The 18,928-nt window shown below is 42.7% G+C and overlaps 1 protein-coding gene across 1 annotated transcript; it reads left to right on the top strand.

The window, feature by feature from the left end:
- The first annotated feature begins 3,606 nt into the window (after positions 1 to 3,606).
- LOC121923203 (major histocompatibility complex class I-related gene protein-like) lies at positions 3,607 to 18,198 on the top strand. The gene is given in 9 exon segments (XM_042453401.1): positions 3,607 to 3,762; positions 5,126 to 5,228; positions 5,693 to 5,948; positions 7,655 to 7,707; positions 11,490 to 11,768; positions 13,518 to 13,793; positions 16,239 to 16,523; positions 17,553 to 17,708; positions 18,173 to 18,198. Coding segments are annotated over 9 exon segments (1,590 nt in total).
- The last annotated feature ends 730 nt before the right edge of the window (positions 18,199 to 18,928 follow it).

The raw sequence follows: 18,928 nt of genomic DNA, 5'->3' as shown, positions 1-18,928 counted from the left end.
TAGATAGATAGATAGATAGATAGATAGATAGATAGATAGATAGATAGATAGCACTTCAGTGACAAGAGTTGATGAGACCACCTTGACAAAAACAGAAACCCAGTTTGGGGGAATATTATTAGAAAAAAGCTCAGTAATACTTTCATAGTAGGAAAAGAGGAAGATCATGTTACAGATGGATAGACTCTATCAAGAAAGCCACAGCCCTGAATTTGGAAGACCTCAGCATTAATAGGTTTGCTATACATCTAAATCAACCTGAAGATAGTTAACAACAAAAACCAATTTGTCAGCACAGATTTGATGAGGCAGCAAGAACAGACCCGTTGCTCAGGTGAGTGTTCCTGAGACATTATTAATTATTTATTATTATTATTATTATTATTATTATTATTATTATTATTATTTGGTGAGTCTGTTAGTGATGGAAGTAAGGCAGATTCATAAATTAATAGTCCCCATGTACTATATGACAGCAACCGATTCCTGTGAGGAAATTGCCACCAGTAGTGGCTTTAGGCAAGGAACAAAGCAAGTGAAATATTCATTTGGCTCTTTCTATTATTGTGGATAAATTTGGGCAGTTAGGAGTATGTTAGCATCCTTGGATTCTATCAGAAATAAATATATATTGAAAATAAATAGATATTGGAAAGGTTGGGGATAATGGGTTAGGAGAAATAAGAGTTGTGGGCTGAGAATATTTAGTTTAGCTATAGACTTCGGGGGGGGGGCAATACTTTGTTATTAGTTGCAAGAGGGCTGGAGTGCCAGTACAGTGGTCTGTGGGGTTAGAAACTGTTAGTTAAGTATAAAAAAGGGGGAGCAAGGGGGATTTTGTAGATGGAAAAGAAGGGGGTGGAGTTGCTGGGGATTTTATGTATTGTAATTGCCGGAGATGGGCAGTCTCTGCTTAGAAGCTGAATGAGTCACAAGTGCTGTTTTGGAAATCTTCAATAAAGTGCTGTTTGTTTTGCATCAAACCTGACTGGTTGATTGATCCAAGAGCTGACAGAGTATGAGCTTTACAAAACTAAACCCTTCGCTTTCCCTTTCCCAAGAGAAAATGAAGGATCAAAACATATCCCTCTGAAATTACATACAAACCACCTTGCAGCTCTGTCCCCAAAGCACCTCATAAGAGCAGTCCCCCCCCCTCGCCTTCATCTCTAACTTATAACAGCTTTAAAAGGGTGAGTGGGAAAATCCAGTCTTTTCTCATTAAAGGAAGCTGCTTGACAGAATTTAATGACAAGCCACAAATGAAGCTAAAGAGGACATCTTGCAAAGACTGCATGAAAGAAAAGCAATGAAAAGCAATCTGCTGTCAAAGCAAAGGAATACTTGTCTCAAATTGCCTCTCAACAAGGGCTATTATCATGCTTTTAGGCATGTGTTTATGCACCCCAATGATTGGCTGTCCTGACCTTCAGGCTGCCTGCCTTTTCTGGGAAATCAGGTGAGGATAAAGAAACAGTTACCATTTTAGTCACCCTCCTTTGGACACTCTCCAGTTTCTCAATGTCCTTTTTGAATTGTGGCGCCCAGAACTGGACACAAGTTAGTGATGATGTGATAGCCTTGTTTAAATATCTCAAGGCTGCTAGCAACATGTGGGCTGTATGCTGTGCACTAAAAATATACAAGTCTTAAGTTGGTGTGTCATTCTGCCAAGTCAAGTCCAAGTCAAGTCATTAAAGCAACGTGAATCCAACTTAAATCCAAGTCAATTGACTCAAGTCTACATCACTGCTAGGGGCCTTCTGGGCTGAATTCCCCCTTGCCAACTACTAGGCAGCCGCATGATGATATGACAGTGACAGAAAATTCTTCCGAGACAACAGGAATGGCACCATATCTAACACATGTTGGGGTTGAGTCTCCCTTATCCAAAATGCCTGCAACCAGAAACATTTTGGATTTTTTTCAGAGTTTGGAATATTTGCATATACATAATGTATTATCCCGGAGATGAGACCCAGGTCTGAACACAAAATTCATTTATGTTTCATATACACTTTATACACATAGCCTGAATGTAATTTTATACAATGTTTTGTACATGAAACACAATTGAAACAAGGCTTCTTGCCTTGCAAACAAATGAGCAAGACCGTTGCAGCCACCACCCTGAAGTATCATATTGGTGTTCAAAAAGGTTTAGACTTTGAATCATTTTGGGTTTTTTAATACGGGAAACTCAGCCTGTCCTGTGGAGGAGGAGGTATGGCAAACCCCTTTTGATTGATTTATTTTTACCATGAAAAATCCTATGATGACATGCAACCAAAATGGGGGAGAATGGCATTGATGAGTCTTTACTTTCTCTGCTTCACAACTCAAACAGACTTTGGACTCATAAACTTGCCGCATGCAGAATTACTGTTAAAGATTATTGCTAAGTTACTTCCTTGCAGATGTATGGATCCTAGTACAAAAGACTAAACCTTGGTGGAAATTTTCTACCATCATAAACTTTGACAGTGAAACAGGCTGCTTTAGAAAGTAGATCTTGGCAGTTTTAACCAGAGACGGGATGACTAGATTACTATTAACTTAAGGTACCTTTTACTCCTGTGACTCCGTGAAGAGGAAGTGAACAGACTCAGTCAGAAGCAGGAAGCCATTGGACTGCAGCCACCATCTCTGCCAAGGTTGGTTCGCTGCAAAGCACAGATCCAGAAGGTGGATCTATACCACAACAGCAAAGCAAAAACTTCACATCAACTTAAATTCACAAGCACCATCAATAATAAACCTTTCAGCAGGAGGCAGGATGCCAGAGGAAGGAATACGGTTCCATGTTCTTGTTTGCGTAGTAGAGATTCCTCATTTCAAGGTAAGAAATCCTGTTCACCCTAATATGGCCATTGCATCTAGTGTGAAACAGGTATGCCTTATAGATTTCTTGTGGTGCTGAAAGGAATACCCTCTGGTCTGTAATCCTTTCTGTTCATTCAAGCCAGAGGCTGGACTACAACCTACAGAATCCCCAGAAGCAGAACCAATGCTGGATGCGAGATTCTGAGAGTTGTTGTCTAAGAATAAACGTCATTGTTTATATTATATAATGGCAAATCATCTCTGTAGAGCTGTGTATGCCTTCCACTCTGAGAACCCAAAATTTGCTGTTAGAAATACGGTAGATCTGTAGCAGGGGTAGGCAACCTGCGGCCTGCGGGCAGGATGCGCCGGCAAGGCCTTGGACCGGCCCCAGCCCGGTCCTGCCGCCAATTGCCAGCGGCCTTTGGGTCTTGCGCTAGGGCATGGTGAGGCAATGTCTATAACCCCCCAGGAAACATGCATTTATCTTAACATTTTTTTAAAAATCAGCAATTTTTTCGCGTGTCCTCATGTTTTATTTAAAAGTGCCCTCCATTGAAAATTTTGTCCTACATTTATCTCGGGCAGGACATGTTCTAGGATGAAGGACCATCGCCTCCCCAAAAAGTATTCTATGGTGAACGGCCATGGGTCACGTAAAAGGGGCGCCCCAAAGAAGAGATACAAGGACTCCCTGAACAACAAATCTCAGGCTTGGCCAGATAGATCACCAACAATGGCCTCCCGGCTCGCATCAGGAGGCATGGAGACGCACTATCCACGATGCGCAGCTTTCTTGGAAAGTTCACGCTGAACAGCCGCAAGAAACGAAACGAAACGCATAAAGAACCGCAACCTGGAAACATCACCCAAGGAGACCTTCTGCTGTGCTTCTCGCAACTGGACCTGTTTTATCCCGATTGCCTTTTTAGTCCCAACGTACAAAGTGTGGGATGCAGTCCTCCTGAACTTTGTTCGCTAAGCAAGCCAAGAGAGAGTTTTCATTGGCCAGGTCAGGCCTAGCCCAGGCCCTGAAATTTCTCAGCCAAAACCTACAAATGTCCTCTAGTGATGTTACAGGTGGCAGGCCCTCACACGGAAATAAGCAGATTAATGTCACCCATAGCAGCACACATCAATAAATCAGTAGAATCATAGAGTTGGAAGAGACCACAAGGGCCACCATTTCCAACCCCTCTGCATGCAGGAAATCACAACCAACGCATCCCCGACAGATGGCCATCCAGCCTCTGCTTACAAGACCTCCAAGGAAGGAGAATCCACTACACTCCGAGGAGGAGGGTGTGTTCCACGGTCGAACACCCTACTGTCAGGAAGTTCCTCCTAATGTTGAGGTGAAACTCTTTCCTGGAGCTTGGATCCATTGTTCCGTGTTCTAGTCTGTGGAGCGCAGAGAAACAAAGCATCATAGAAACGTAGAAAGCTCAAGAAACTAACAATGAAATAAAGATGTAAACCTTTCTGTTCAGTGTGTGCTCTCACCCTGAGATTCCTTCCTCGCCTCTGAGAACAGAGAAGAGGGTCCTGACCTTATAATCAGGACCAAGCCTTATAATTTATAACCCTGAAGCTGTTTTATAACATGCTCTTTTCTCATATCAGAGTGGCATCCTAAATAGAGGGTGACACCACTGCTTCTCAAAACCTTACTATTGGCAGAAAACACTTATCTCTTGGCAGAGTTGGCATTCATCTGCTTCCTTTGAGAGATGGTGGGAGTGGGGTGACCTCATCGGATGGCAAAGGAGCGACACCCAGAATTATTTAATTACAATTAAAATTTTAAATTATGAATTTTGAATCTTCTTTTTTTATTCTTTTCACTCCCGCTTAACCCATCTCCTAGTCCTATGTCCCCTTTGTGATGTGTATGATATTCAGTTTGGGTAAAACTTTAATTTGTCTAATTGTTTATGGTGCACAGCTGTTCGCTTACATCCAGTGGTTGTGGGGATTAACATTTTGTGAGTAACATTAGTGCACAAAAGCCATGACTAAGGATGGGAGTGCACACCATGAGTTACACATCATGACACCAACCCTAGTGACACTCATCACTCCCTCCCCTGCCAGGGGCGGGTTCGGGTTCCCATGGTCTGAGGTGGGACTTTGAAACCCCGGTTCCAAGTCAATTGCCCAGCACTGACCCTGGATGCACAAAACAGAGAGACAACAAACCCTGCGTTTGCCTCTTGCAGTCCCCACATCCATAATCCACTTCACAGGCACATTTGATTTGAAAGAACGAGAAGATTTAATGATCAATGTTTTCTGGTTGTAGACGAAGCGAATAGAGCTTCTGAGGACAGAGATGGACGCTCCCTCTGTGTGGGAACCCCCTGACCTGAAGAACCGACGGCAGTCGACACCCCACCCCGTGGGTGGTAAAGTATTCATCTGCTGTCCACTCCCATTCATCTACATCATAGAGTTTTGGGAAGAGATGCAAGGGCCTCCCAGGCCAGCCCCTTGCGCCTGCAGGAACTCCCAATCAAGAGGTACAAGCCCCGATCCCCTTGGCCCTTTTGTGCCTGGAGTGTTTGCTCTTGTGCAGTTAAAAATCAAAAGTGTTGTAGGATGGGGGGGGGGAGGTGACATGGGGATATCGTTCAGCCTTGCTGCTGTCCGAGAATCCTAGAACCCTAGAGTTGAATCCAGCCCAGCCCATTCAGCCATGCAGGAACTCTCACTCGAAGCATCCCCGTGGCCAAGAAGCCCTCCATCCTCTGCTGAAAGGCTCCAAAGAGCAGACTCCACTAGACTCCAAGGTCGAACGGCCCTTTGGGAGTTGCCTGTAGATGTAGAAGAGCTCTTACTGAAGCTTTCGTTTCTCTCTCTCTCTGTTGAGGCTGCAGGGGCTGCGTCTGCCTGGCGACAAGTGGACGGCATGAAGCCTGCTTGCAGAGTGTCTGCTGCTCGCCTTTCCTTTGCCCGGCGGAGGAAGTCTTGCGGAGAGCCCGGGGCCCCTCCAGCATCCGAGCCCATCAGCAGGGGCCAGGGGGGCGCCATGGGGCCTCTGCTGCGCCTGGGGCTGCGGCCATGCTGCTGCTGCTGGGGGGCTCCGGGGCACTAGCCTCTCAGCCTCTCCCCCGCCAGCTCCCACGGTGAGCTTTCGCTTTTCCTCTCTGCCCTGCTTCCCCTGGCTGAGGGGCTTCTTCTGGTGGGCGCCCCTCATCCAGACCCCGGCAGCAGGAGAGGGAGGAGGGAGGAGGGCCTTTTGGGGTCGGTGTCTAGGCAGATACTAATCGTAATAATTATTATTATATAAATAATAATACTGGAAGAAAGAAGCTGGCAGCAGGAGCCCTCTAGGTGAACTCTTCTGTCCTCTATACATTTTTATTATATTAAGTATTATTATTAGTATTCGTAATTATTATTAGTTGTTCAGGGTAATAAATATCCTGTTAAATCAACATGTAAGAGACCTTAGATCAGGAGATCCTGAGTTGGAGAGACCACAAGGGTCCCGATCAGTCCACCCCATTCTGCCATGCAGGAATCCATATCAAAGAGCTCCCTGACAGATGGCCATCAGCCTCTGCTTAAAGACCTCCACGGAACCTTGTAGCCCCCTGAGCACTAGTAGGCTAAACTCTACTCTTCACGTGCATATTATTATTATTACCATTTTTATTATTACTGTTATTCTATTATTGTTATTACACTAGCATGTGTTTGCAGGACAAAATCACAGACCCAGAGTTGGAAGAGTCCCGCAGAGCCATCCAGTCCAACCCATTCTGCCATGCAGGAACTCACAATCAAGGCATCCCAGAACAGATGGCCATCCAGCCTCTGCTTAAAGACCTCCAAGGAAGGAGACTCCACTACACTCTAGAGGAGTGTTTTCACTTTCGAACAGCCTTACTCTCAGGAAGTCCTTCCTGAATGTGGAGGAGGAATTCTCTCTTTTCCGCAGTTTGCATCCATTGCTTGGGTCCTGTTCTCTGAAGCAGCAGAAAACAAGCTTCCTCCTCCTCTCAATATGGCATCCTTCAATATTTACAGGCTATGCATTCACCTCTAGCTTCTCCTTCTCCAGGCTAAACAACCCCCAGCCCTGATCATTCCTCATAGGGCAGGTTTCCAGACCTTTCACCCATTTTAGTCACCCTCCTCTGGAAACCTCGCGTCTCAACGTCCTTTTTGAATTGTGCCCATAATTGAGACCCGTCACCCTGGCTTCTTCCACGGATATTTCTGACTGATCTGCTCTAGGCCCCCTTTGTTTGTCCTTTTGGCGTCCTGGGATCCTCAGCACTTTTTCTCTTTTCTCCACACCACAGTCTCAAAGGAATTGAGTTCCTCCTCATCTCCTTTCTTGACTGTCCACTCTCATACCTACTGGTATATAGGAATACCAATGCTTGGAACAGTCTCACTTTCTAGTTCAGTCTATATTTCTTTTACTTTAGGATCTTGTCCTAGTTCCCTTCATCGCTGCACTTTCCCATTCCTTTTCTTCCTGTTTTCTGTGACTGTAATCTCTCTGTCTCTGATCAATGTTTGATCCAAGTATGCAAAATCTTTATCTGTTTCACTTTCCTCATTGTGTAGGTTGAATTATGTAAATCTCCTCTGTAATTATTGTTTTTTTCTTTCTGTTTGACATTAGTCCGCCTTTTGTACTTTCTTTGATTTCTTTACTTAGTGACTGTCCAAAGTCCTGTGATGTTTTTCTTCCAGTATTATTGTGTCATCTGCCGTAATCTTAGATTGTTGATGTTTCTTCTTTCTCCCCCTATATTCGCTCCGATCACTTCGCTCCTCCTTCCTCCTCCTCCGTATTTAAACCTGCTCTACATATTTTCTGCCTTCCCTCCAAAAAAGGAGAAGCACACTTTCCAATAAAAGAAACAGGTAAAGCTTTTCTCCATTAATGTGATTCTGGTTCACTGCCTGTAGCTACCTTCATTCAGGGCTGTTCCTTTTGATAAATAGCAAGGGAGGGGTACAAATCCAATATTTATTTGCTTATTTTCTTTATTTTACTTGTATGCCACCTGTCTCATAAATTGAACCCAAGGCAAAACATGCATTAAAACAACAATAAAATGGTACAGTTTTAAAACACAATTGTATCTCTTGTTTGCCTTCATGTTGTTTCCAATTTCTGGCAAACCGGGTTCGAATCCCAACTGGGCCATAAAAACCCACTGGATGACCTCAGGGAAGTCATTCTCTCTCAGCCTCAGAGGATGGCAATGGCAAACCCCCTCTGAAGCAACATTCCAAGAAAAATGCAGAATAGGCTCTCAATAATAATAATAATAATAATAATAATGGTCAATGCAATTTTAGGCTGCATCAGTAAAAGTATCGTATCTAGATCAAGGGAAGTCATAGTGCCACTCTATTCTGCTTTAGTCAGGCCCCACCTGGAATATTGTGTCCAGTTCTGGGCACCACAATTCAAGAAGGATGTTGAGAAACTGGAGCGAGTTCAAAGGAGGGTGACTAAAATGGTGAAGGGTCTGGAAACCATGTCCTATGAGGAACAACTCAGGAAGCTGGGGATGTTTAGCCTGGAGAAGAGAAGGTTAAGAGGTGATATGGTTTTAATGTGTAATGTTTTAGTGGTTTTAACTATGTATTGTATATTGTTTATTGTATTTTGTGTTGCTCTGTGTATTGATCTTTTTTGTACACCGCTATGATCTAATTGGAATAGCGGTTTATAAATAAAACTTATTATTATTATTATTATTATTATTATTAGATAGCCCTGTTTAAATACTTGAAGGGATGCCATACTGAGGAGGGAGCTGACTTGTTTTCACTTGCTCCAGAGACTAGGACCCGGAGCAATGGATGCAAGCTACAAGAAAAGAGATTCCACCTCAACATTAGGAAGAACAGTAAGGGCTGTTCGACAGTGGAACAAACTCCCTCGGAGTGTAGTGGAGTCTCCTTCTTTGGAAGTCTTTAAGCAGAGGCTGGATGGCCATCTGTCGGGGATGCTTTGATTTGGATTTCCTGCATGGCAGGGGGTTGGACTGGATGGCCCTTGTGGTCTCTTCCAACTCTATGATTCTATGATTCTAATAATACGATTTACTTATATTCCGCATTTTCCTTGCAGAATCAAGGCAGATTACAAGTAAAGGCAACAAGGGAAATACAAAAATACACCCCCACTCCCAGTTACAGCACAGTAATAATACCAATAAAGTAATAATACAAAAAAAAAAAAATCAAAATTACATAGAAAAATACATAACATAGCATAGTAATAACTGAAACATAACATAGCATAATAATCTAAGCAACACTCCCCAATTCTCCCCTGGCAACAAAACAATCAATTATCAAATGTCAATTACATAGCTGAAATAATGATGCTCTGGGCCAGTATAGCCAGGTGTTCCCGGGGCAAGTGGAGCCAGCATTAAAGTCCTCTGCCGCTCTCCTCCGCATCCTCATCTGAGATTAATATTATTGTGCTATGCTATGTTATGTGTTGATTATTACTGTGCTATGTTATGTATTTTTTTATACTGTATTTTTAAGTCATCATCTTAAGATTGCCGTAAATTGGAAATGACTATCGTGGTTTTTTTTGGCAATATTTGTTCAGAGGAGGTTTGCCATTGTCTTCCTCTGAGGCTGAGAGAGTGTGACTTCTTGCCCAAGGTCTCCCAGTGGGTTTCATTCATGGCTAAGCTGGGAAATCAGACCCTGATCTCCAGAGTTGTAGTCCAACAATCAAACTACTATCCACACTGGCTCTTTAAAGTACAGGTAAAACAACACATTAATATAACAAGTAAAAATGTAAAATCGTTAAAAATACTAAGTTAAAAATAAAAAATCATTAAAAGCCTACCAACGCAACATCTCAATAAGAAGCCACTTTGGGCCCAATTACATATTACAAGCCTATTTGGAAAGTTATGCCAGTGAAAGGAGATCAGAGAGGACACCAGCCTAGCCCCGTCTGGAAGGGATTTCCGAAGGGTGGGAGCAGCCACCAAGAAGGCCAAATCAATCAATAAATCTCATGCTGATTCGGGTGGGACATTCGTATTCATGAATATTTACTATGGAAAAAAGACTCACACTCTAAGCTTATAAAATTCAGAGATACTGTTAATCTAGAATGTCAGTATGCAAAGGGATCTTGTAGCATTTTTTACAACAACTGAGCAAAAGACTTTGTAGCATAAACTTTTGTAGAAGAAGCAGACCAAGTCTATGAAAGCTAATGCTTTTGCTCAGTTAGTCTGAAAGGTACTCTGAAGCTGGACAAATAAATATTAACTGTCTCTGTATCACACTCTAGTGGGCAAGCTGAGAATTTCTAATCTCTGAATCCCTGTTGTCAACCCTAAACTACATTTTAAACTTAATCCTCAGAAGGGTGGGTTAAAATCAATGTTTTGTTTTTAAATTAAAACCTGATTTTTTAAAATTTAAATCAGATTTTTAAAATTAAATGCTTTTTGAGGAAAATCCATCTAAAGAAAGCTTTCTGTTTAAGATACATTTATGGTCCAGAGGCTATTCATAATGAAATTGGGATTAGTTTTTGATTAAATAGCATGAGGATGTATATTCATGCCATGTTTAATTTTTTAAAGTTAAAAGTTCTCAAAACAGTGAATTTGTGTTTGCAGAGGCCACAATCCTATATTTCTTTTTGCAAATCTATGTACAAAGAATCAAGCCCTTACATCTTAAGTGCTAAATTTCAAAACATTCAATGAATAGAGAGACTGAGAGTGGAATAGATCTGCAGAAGAAACTACAGGGGACAGTATTTTAAGCTTTTAATGTGAGGACTGGGCTGATTATAAAAGCTTTTTTAATAAAAAGATATTTGCTTATTCATATTAGTTAACAAACATGAATGTTTAAACAAATATAAGAATACATAAGCTATAATGTTATTGTTTTAGTTAAACCATTGAAATTATCATTCAGTCAATGATTATTTTTCTTCTTCCAATAAATTACAGCAAAAAAGCTGTCCAAATATGAATGATTAACCTGTTAAACTGGAGATAATTCACTTCACAATAATTTCATAATTATCTATCTGTGTGTTTCTAATAGTAAAACCAAATCAGTATTTTTTGATATAACTGTAAAACTAATTTGAAAAGTTGTTATTTTAAAAATGAAACCTTCATCTGGTTGTAAATATTAAGATTATACCAGCAAGAACAAGTCTTTGGTAACTCAGAGTTGTGCAATATATAATATATCAAGTTTATAGCAAGGAAGAGTGCCCTTTTTGGGGTGGGTGGGTGGGAATCATATAATTAAATCAAGTAACTTTCTGAGTAGTGAGTACTACCTAATTGAGTAGTGATTTAAATCAATTCCACCCTGATTTTAAGCATGTATTTGCTTAATCCATACAGAAAGTCAGTACGGTATAGAGCTTTGAGTGTTGACTACGGCTGTGGAGACCACGGTTCAATTCCCAGCTGGGCCATAAAGCCAACTGGGTTTGGGTAAATCACACTCTCTCCTCTTCAGGGAAGGCAGTGGCAAACCTCTTCTGAACAAACTGTGCCAAGAAAACCCATGACAGGTTCACCCTAAGGGGTTACCATAAGTTGGAACTAACTTGAAGGCACCCATCAACATCAACTAACTAAATCCATTCCTATGATTTCTCTCTTCTTCCTTTCCAGTCTTCCCCTCCTCGCACTCGCTGAGGTATTACTACACAGCAGTGTCAAAGCCTAGTGAGTCACTTCCTCAGTTCATCATTTTGGGGTATGTGGATGACCAGCTAATCTCTCAATATGACAGCTACACCAAAAAGAAGCAGCCTGGAGTCCCCTGGATGAAGAAGGTGGAGGAACATTATCCCTCCTACTGGGAGGAGGGAACCAGGGTGTCAGAGAACACCGAGATGTTCTTCAGGGAAAGCCTGGTGACTGCAAGAAATCGTTTTAATCAGAGTGGAGGTAGGTAGCATGCAAGGGCATTGAGTGGCAATCTGCCATCCCCCTCCCAGTACAGGAAGTACCCACTTATCTGATGGGTTAAGGATTGCTGCACTGTCAGAAACTGGAATTGGTCAAAAAACAGAACCCTTGTAGGAAACATGAAGTTAAGGTGGTTTGATTGGGACTGTCCATGTGCCCCCACGTGCCCCTATGCACACTGCAAGTCTCTCAATCGTCTTGGTGCCTTTTTAGTGCGCACACATGGCCAATTCCAAGCAAGCCTCCATAGGCAAGAAGAGCTGATGGAAGAGTGGATACTGTGTCAGGAAGGAGGAGAAAAGGAGTCCCTCTTCCGCCTCTTCCTCCATCACATCCCACTGGGTCAGTTTGACTGACAGATAGAAAGCTGTGGGAATTAAGTGGGACAACTGTTCTCCACTCCCACATATACCCCAGCTTAATGAGCAGTGAGGAGGATTGGGGACAGGAATCAGAATGGTTTCTTGTCTCAACATCTCGACAAGAAAGGAGGAATCCTGCCTTTCCTCCCAATTCCATGCTTCTGTAAAATCAGGATGGAAGATGTCAGACAGCTCAGTTACTTTACTGATGAGAATGGGATGAGCTGGACACGCTTGAGAACTGTACTGTAGAACTAAAACACTCCCCAAAGTGTAGTTTTCTTAACCCTTTTTAATGCTCAGAAGGTGAACTGAATGTTAGTGCCTAGAATAGCGATAATCTGAGCAAGGCACACCAACCAGCTTCACCATTTCCACATATTTAGCTGCCACTAAACTTCTGCAGCAAGGGTGAACAAAGTGCAGCCCATGGATCACATGTGACCCTCTAAAGCCCCCCATGGCTCAAAAAAAAATATAGCAAAATATTTTGAACAGGAAGAGATTGCCTTTTCCTGCCCCATGCTCCCTAGGATACATTTGGGAATAAAAAATATATATTATTTTGTGGTGGGAAATAAATCTGTTCTGGATTTTAGCCTGAATTTCCAAGGCTCTCTCCAGGGTGCTGAACCTATTTGATGAGGATAGGTTTTAGCACTTTGCAAGAGTACCTTATAAAAGCACCTTTAAACTTTGGAACTGACCTACCGTACCACTCAAAGAGGGGAAATCAGCTCCAAAGCATCCTACTGACTAGATAAGTGTGGGAGGATGTAGTTTCTGTCACATGCTTTCAATCTGTTTAAATTGTGTGTAGTGTTTTAATTTTTAAAAAAAAAAACTGGTTTAAACTACTTTTATTGGATGCCACCCTGAGGTCCCATCATATAAGGTAGGGTATACATATTTAAATAAATAAAATGTTTTTAATGGTTAATAAGCTAAAACATTGGTTTGTTTTTCATGCTTTGTACATTCTTCGGTTGGTATTGTCTCTTATTTTTTCCTCTTCAGGTTAAAACTCCTGTTTGGGCCTCTGTTTATGGGGCTTAAGATGTGATGGTGGGGGTCACTGGGGACATAGTGGGTACCTCTGATCTACTATGAAACCTCTCCCAATCCCCAGGTGGACTGGATGTTCTTCTTTTCTAGGACATGTCCTACATTTCAGCCTTCTGTCAGGAGGAATTCTAAAATGTCCTCAATTTTGAGCATGGCAAAGAAGCATGAATTTACATTTATATTAGCATTTTTAGCTTTAGTTTGGTGACGCGCTACATTTTTCTTGAATGTCCTACATTTTCTGGGGTCTTGGCCTCCTTTGCGGTTAGCATATCTGCTTCCCCATGTGTTTCTTTTTCAGGATTTCACTGCCTGCAGGAGATGTACGGTTGTGAGCTGAGGAAAGATGGGAGCAAAGGAGGGTTTTGGAGGTACGCCTATGAAGGGAAGGACTACATCAGCCTGGACAAGGAGACCCTCACCTGGACAGCAGCCGAGTTGCCAGCCCAGATCACCAAGAGGAAGTGGGATGCTGAACCTACCATTGCCTGGTACTGGAAGGCCTACCTGGAGGAAGAATGCATTGAATGGCTGCAGAAATACCTAGAGTATGGAAAAGAGATGCTGCAAAGGACAGGTGAAGATGGTGAAGGGGGAGTAGTTAATAACATGATAGGAACCAGATGTTGCTCCACGTTTTCCTTACAGGATGCTTGATCTCGTTTAATATTAGGAAGCTTCTTAACATACAGCTTCCCTTCAACTTCCAGCATGAAGTGATACAACCTGCCTTTTTTTCTCGTTCTTGGGCAGATCTTGCCAGAAAATGAAACAGAAACACACTATCCAAGTATAAAAAGGAGGAAGAAAGGCTGCAGGAAGGAATATGGCAGCACCTTTAAAATGAAATGGTTTTTATTTTAGCATGCACTTTTCTGGATAGTAACCCACTTCTTCATATGCAATACAGAGTGGTATTAAAGTCTCAGGTTATAAAGCATACACAGTTTATACAGTTGTAGGAGTGCTTTAATGTCACTCTGTGCTGCATCTGAAGAAGTGGGTTTATATCCATGAAAGCACATGCTAAAATTAAAACCAGTTAGTGTTAAAGGTATTCCACATTGATTCATTTCTTCCCCTCCTGTGATCACAGTGTCCAACTTTTGCTTGGAAGGGACAGGTCAGACAAAGGTGATGAGAGGGATTCTGAAGCTGACAATGAGAGCCCTTCCCCACAGAGCCCAACCCCACCCAACTCCAACCAGACCTTGGAAAAGTTACTTTCCAAGACAACTGCTCTCTCAATACACAGCCTCAACCCCAGCATTGGTAGTGGCCATCTGACTGTAGGATTGAATCTAAGTGTTGTGGTCAAAAATGTTTTTTTTTTTTTACTTCTGCACAGCAGTAACTGCACTTTTGTTTCTCTCTCAACACACCATGACTTAAGTCTTCTTGCATCCATCCCTAGCCTAACTCTGTTCTTTAGACAGCACTCTGGTTGACTTATCACATACCCCAAGACATTCTCTTCTGTAGGGAATAGAGAATAAAGGCAACAGAAGGGCTAGGGTGATGCAGAAATGGGGGCTTCAAAGCTTCTTTTGGAATCATAAAACCATACAGTTGGAAGAGCCCACAAGGGCCATCCAATTCAACCCCATTCTGCCATGCAGGAACTCACAATCAAAGCATCCCCAACAGATGGTCATCCAGCCTCTGTTTAAGGACCTCTAAGAAAGGAGACTCCACCACTCTCTGAGGAAGTGTCTTCCACTGTCAAACAGCTCTTACTGCCAAGATGTTCATCCTAATGTTGAGCTGGAATCTCTTTTCCCATAGCTTGCATCCATTGTTCCTTGTTCTAATCTCTGGAGCAGCAGAAAACAAGCTTGCTCCCTCCTCAATGTGACACCCCTTCAAATATTTAAACAGGGCTATCATATCACTCCTTAACTGTCCCTTCCCCAGGCTAAACATACTCAGTTCCCTAGGTCTTTCCTCGTAAGGCATGGTTTCTAGTCCCTTCACCATTTTGGTGGCCCTCCTTTGGACATGCTCCAACTTGTCAACATTCTTTTTTAATTGTGGTGCCCAGAACTGGAAACAGTATTCCAGGTGAAGCCTGACCAAAGTAGACAAGTGGCACTATTACTTTCCTTGATCTAGATCTAGGAAGCAATCTCCATGCTTCCCATATATACAAAGTTGTCCATAAAACTGTGCAACCTTGGGGATACCTAGGATTTTGTTTTCTGACAGCTGAGGCTTTCTAGACTGTGTCTGAGCATGTGCAGAGTGCTATTTCCTTTCAGATGGAAATAGCTTTTCAAACCTCTGTACAGTGTACCCATGCCAACTGTGGACTTGCCATCCACAGGTTTGAACTTCCACAGACAGCAAGCCCTGGCTTTTTAAATGTGAGCAAACCATTGAAAACAATGCATTTGAACATCCACATTTTTTGCTATCTATGGGCGGGGGGGGGGGGGGCTGAATACGGTGGCCCTGGACATGTGCGGGCAGCCTTATTGTTCAAAACTGATCCAGTGGGAAATAGCAAAATCATAGACCCTATAATTTTTCTTCTGGCTTTGCATCCTCTTGGAATTTAAACTGTTCCTGCAGGTAACCCTTCCATTGTCTCTACTCCTGGTAGCTCTTTAATGGATATTAAGTATATGTGTTGAAGGAAAAGAGTGATGATAGTTCAGGAAAGCAAACTCCTTGATGGGGGTATCCAAGATCAGTCTTCAGTTATGCTCAATTATGGCTTTTGGTTTGTAAGAATTTAAGCCTCTTCAAAAGTGAACACTTGAGACATTTGCCCCAGAGATTCCCTGAGAAACCTCAGAAACATGAGTTACTATAGCATAGCTGAGATTTATCAAAACATCTCAGGGAGTTGGAGAATCCCCTTCCTTGCAAGGTTTTTTCAAAAATATCTTAGTTGGTCATCTAGACATGAATTCTGAATCTGTAGAGCTGGACACGAGTCACTTGGAGGATCTTGCTTGGAATATATGCCCTGTCCAGACATTTGGGAAGTTCGTTACTAATTCTGATGTTGTTTTTGCAGATCCACCAAAAGTGAAGCTGACACGCAAAGCAGATTATGACAATATGGAAACCTTGATCTGTCGGGTTGATGGCTTCTACCCGAAGGATATTGACATTGTCTGGACAAAGGATGGGGAGGTCTGGATGGAAGATACCTTCCATGGGCTTGTGTCCCCCAACTCAGATGGGACATATTACACCTGGCTGAGCGTCAAAGTTGACCCCAAGGACAGGGACCGTTACAAATGCCATGTGGAACATGATGGACTTCCAGAATATGTGGACCTGGCCTGGGAGGAGTCTTGTGAGTGATTGATGTTAGTGTTTTTTCAAGACTCAGCACATACAAATGAACATCCCCCAGGGTCAGGGGCTTTCCCAGCAGACAATGAATCACTGATTAAATAAACACAGATCCTCCTTGCATATCCTTCCACCCTGAGGCTTTGCCATTCAACAACAGACCAATACACAGATGAACATATTAATCACTTCCTCTCAACCAAGGGTCACACAGTATATGTACCCCACTCACTTCTATGCCAGCATTCTCTGAAGATACCAGCCACAGATATTCACAAAATGTCAAATGCATTGTTGCAGATTTTATAATCCAAGTCAAAGGGTATCGTTTTCTACATCAATATTACCCTTTCTTGAAAGTACCTTGTGCCTTGTCGGCCATAAATTCACATTCTATGTACAAAGTCTGGCTGACATCTTTCTCTCTCTAGTTTGGAGTGGCCATGATGATATGTTTGTAAATGTTATATTATTTGATGCGAATGTGCCAGCAAAACAGAATAAGTAAAGTTTATTATTTCCTTACATATGTATTGGTTTAGAGTATTTATTCACTGAGTGGTTTGCAAATTATTAATTTGACAGTTCCCTGCCAATGAGATTTAAATCTAAGTAAGGCACAGTACAAGAAACAGGAATGGCAATGTGGGAGGAGATTAAGTCCAGCAGAGGCTGGCTGCTCTTCTCTCCCTCAGAGGCCAGAGCAATAGCAGTTGGGATATGGAAGGAAGGCCTCTCATCAGCCACTGGGGCCCAGACATGATCGACCTGTCTCTGGCTGTTCTTCTATTGTGGCTTTTCTCTGTGAAAAGTGATTGCTGCTTCCAAGTCTAGTTTTGCAGAACTTGACAGGTGATCGTGGGGGTTGGGCTGTTCCTTGAATGTACACAAACTTACACTTACTCTTGTATTTTTTTTTAAACTGAGACTCCCCAGTTTTTGACTATCGACTACCTCCTCACCTCCTCTATAAAGAGTTTGGTTTGGAGGCTTCCTTTTAATTATTTTGTTCTTTCCATTTCATTTTCAGCTTCCAGCCAGGGTCCCATCATCGCATGTGTGGTGGGTGCTGTCTTTCTGGTTGCTGGGATTGCTGGGATTGCTGGGATTGTTTGGATTACTAAATATATCAGTGAGTAAATTCTGAATGCATTTACCTGTAGGGAGGAGGCATTCTGTGGTTGTGGTGGGGTTCGTTTTCCTGTTGAGCCCCCCCCCCCCGGCACCCTTGACGGAGTGGTTAAGATTAGAGAACAATTTCATTACATGGACTAGTCCCCTCACTTTCTGTCCGCCCACATCCTGCGTATGAATCTCAGCCAGTTGCCTAGGAAGTTTTCCCATTCTACTAATTAGAGGGTCTGGAGAGCGCCATCCTGTGGCTGTGTGGCAAAAAATCAACTTGGAGGAGGATGTGTCGTCTTCTTTCATCAGGGAATGAGATTAGTTGATTAGACTCATCAGAATCGTAACAGTTGGAAAAGACCGCAAGAGCCATCCAGTCCAACCCCCTGCCATGCAGGAAATCACAATCAAAGCATCCCATACAGACCATCCAGCCTCTGTTTGAAGACCCTAAGGAGACTCCACTACACTCCGAGGGAGTTTGTTCCACCTCCTAATGTTGAGGTGGAATCTCTTTTCCTGCAGCTTGGCATCCATTGTCGGTGTTCTAGTCGCTGGAACAGCAGAAACAAGTTGCTCCCTCCTAAACAAGACAGCCTTCAAATATTTAAACAGGCTATCATATCACCTCGTAACCTTCTTTTCTCCAGGCTAACATCCCCAGCTCCCTAAGTCGTTCCTCAGAGGCCATGGTTTCCAGACCCTTCACCTTCTTAGTCGCCCTCCTTTGGACACGCTCCATTTTTCTCAATGTCCTTTTTGAATTGTGGGTGCCCAAAACGGGACAAATATTCCAGGTGGGGTCTTACCAAAGCAGAATAGAGTGGCACTATTGCTTCCCTTGATCTAGACACTATACTTTTATTATGCAGGCCTAAAATCGCATGGCCTTGTTAGCTGCCACATTGCACTGTTGACTCATGTTCAACTTATGGTCTACTTGGACTCCTAGATCCCTTTCACTGTAGTTTCATTCAGCCAGGTATCCTATATCTGTGCATTCATTTTTCCACCCCGAAGTGCAGTACTTACATTTCTCTGTGTAAATTTCATTTTGTTAGCTATGGCCCAGTTTTCTTAGTCTATTCAGATCATTTGAATGTTGAGCTGTCTTCGGGGTTGTATTAGCTAATCCTCCTAATTTTGGTGCATCTGCAAATTTGATGAGTATGCCCCCAATTTTGTCCTCCAAGTCATTGATAAAGAGTTGAATAGCACTGGGCCCAGGACAGAGCCTGTGGGACCCCACTGGTCACTTCTCTCCAGGATGAAAAGGAGCCA

Source organism: Sceloporus undulatus, chromosome 2 (assembly GCF_019175285.1).
Source record: "Sceloporus undulatus isolate JIND9_A2432 ecotype Alabama chromosome 2, SceUnd_v1.1, whole genome shotgun sequence".
In the NCBI taxonomy this organism is placed as follows: Eukaryota; Metazoa; Chordata; class Lepidosauria; order Squamata; family Phrynosomatidae; genus Sceloporus; species Sceloporus undulatus.
Note: the sequence above shows the minus strand (reverse complement) of the source record. Positions and strands in the feature narration are given on the sequence as shown.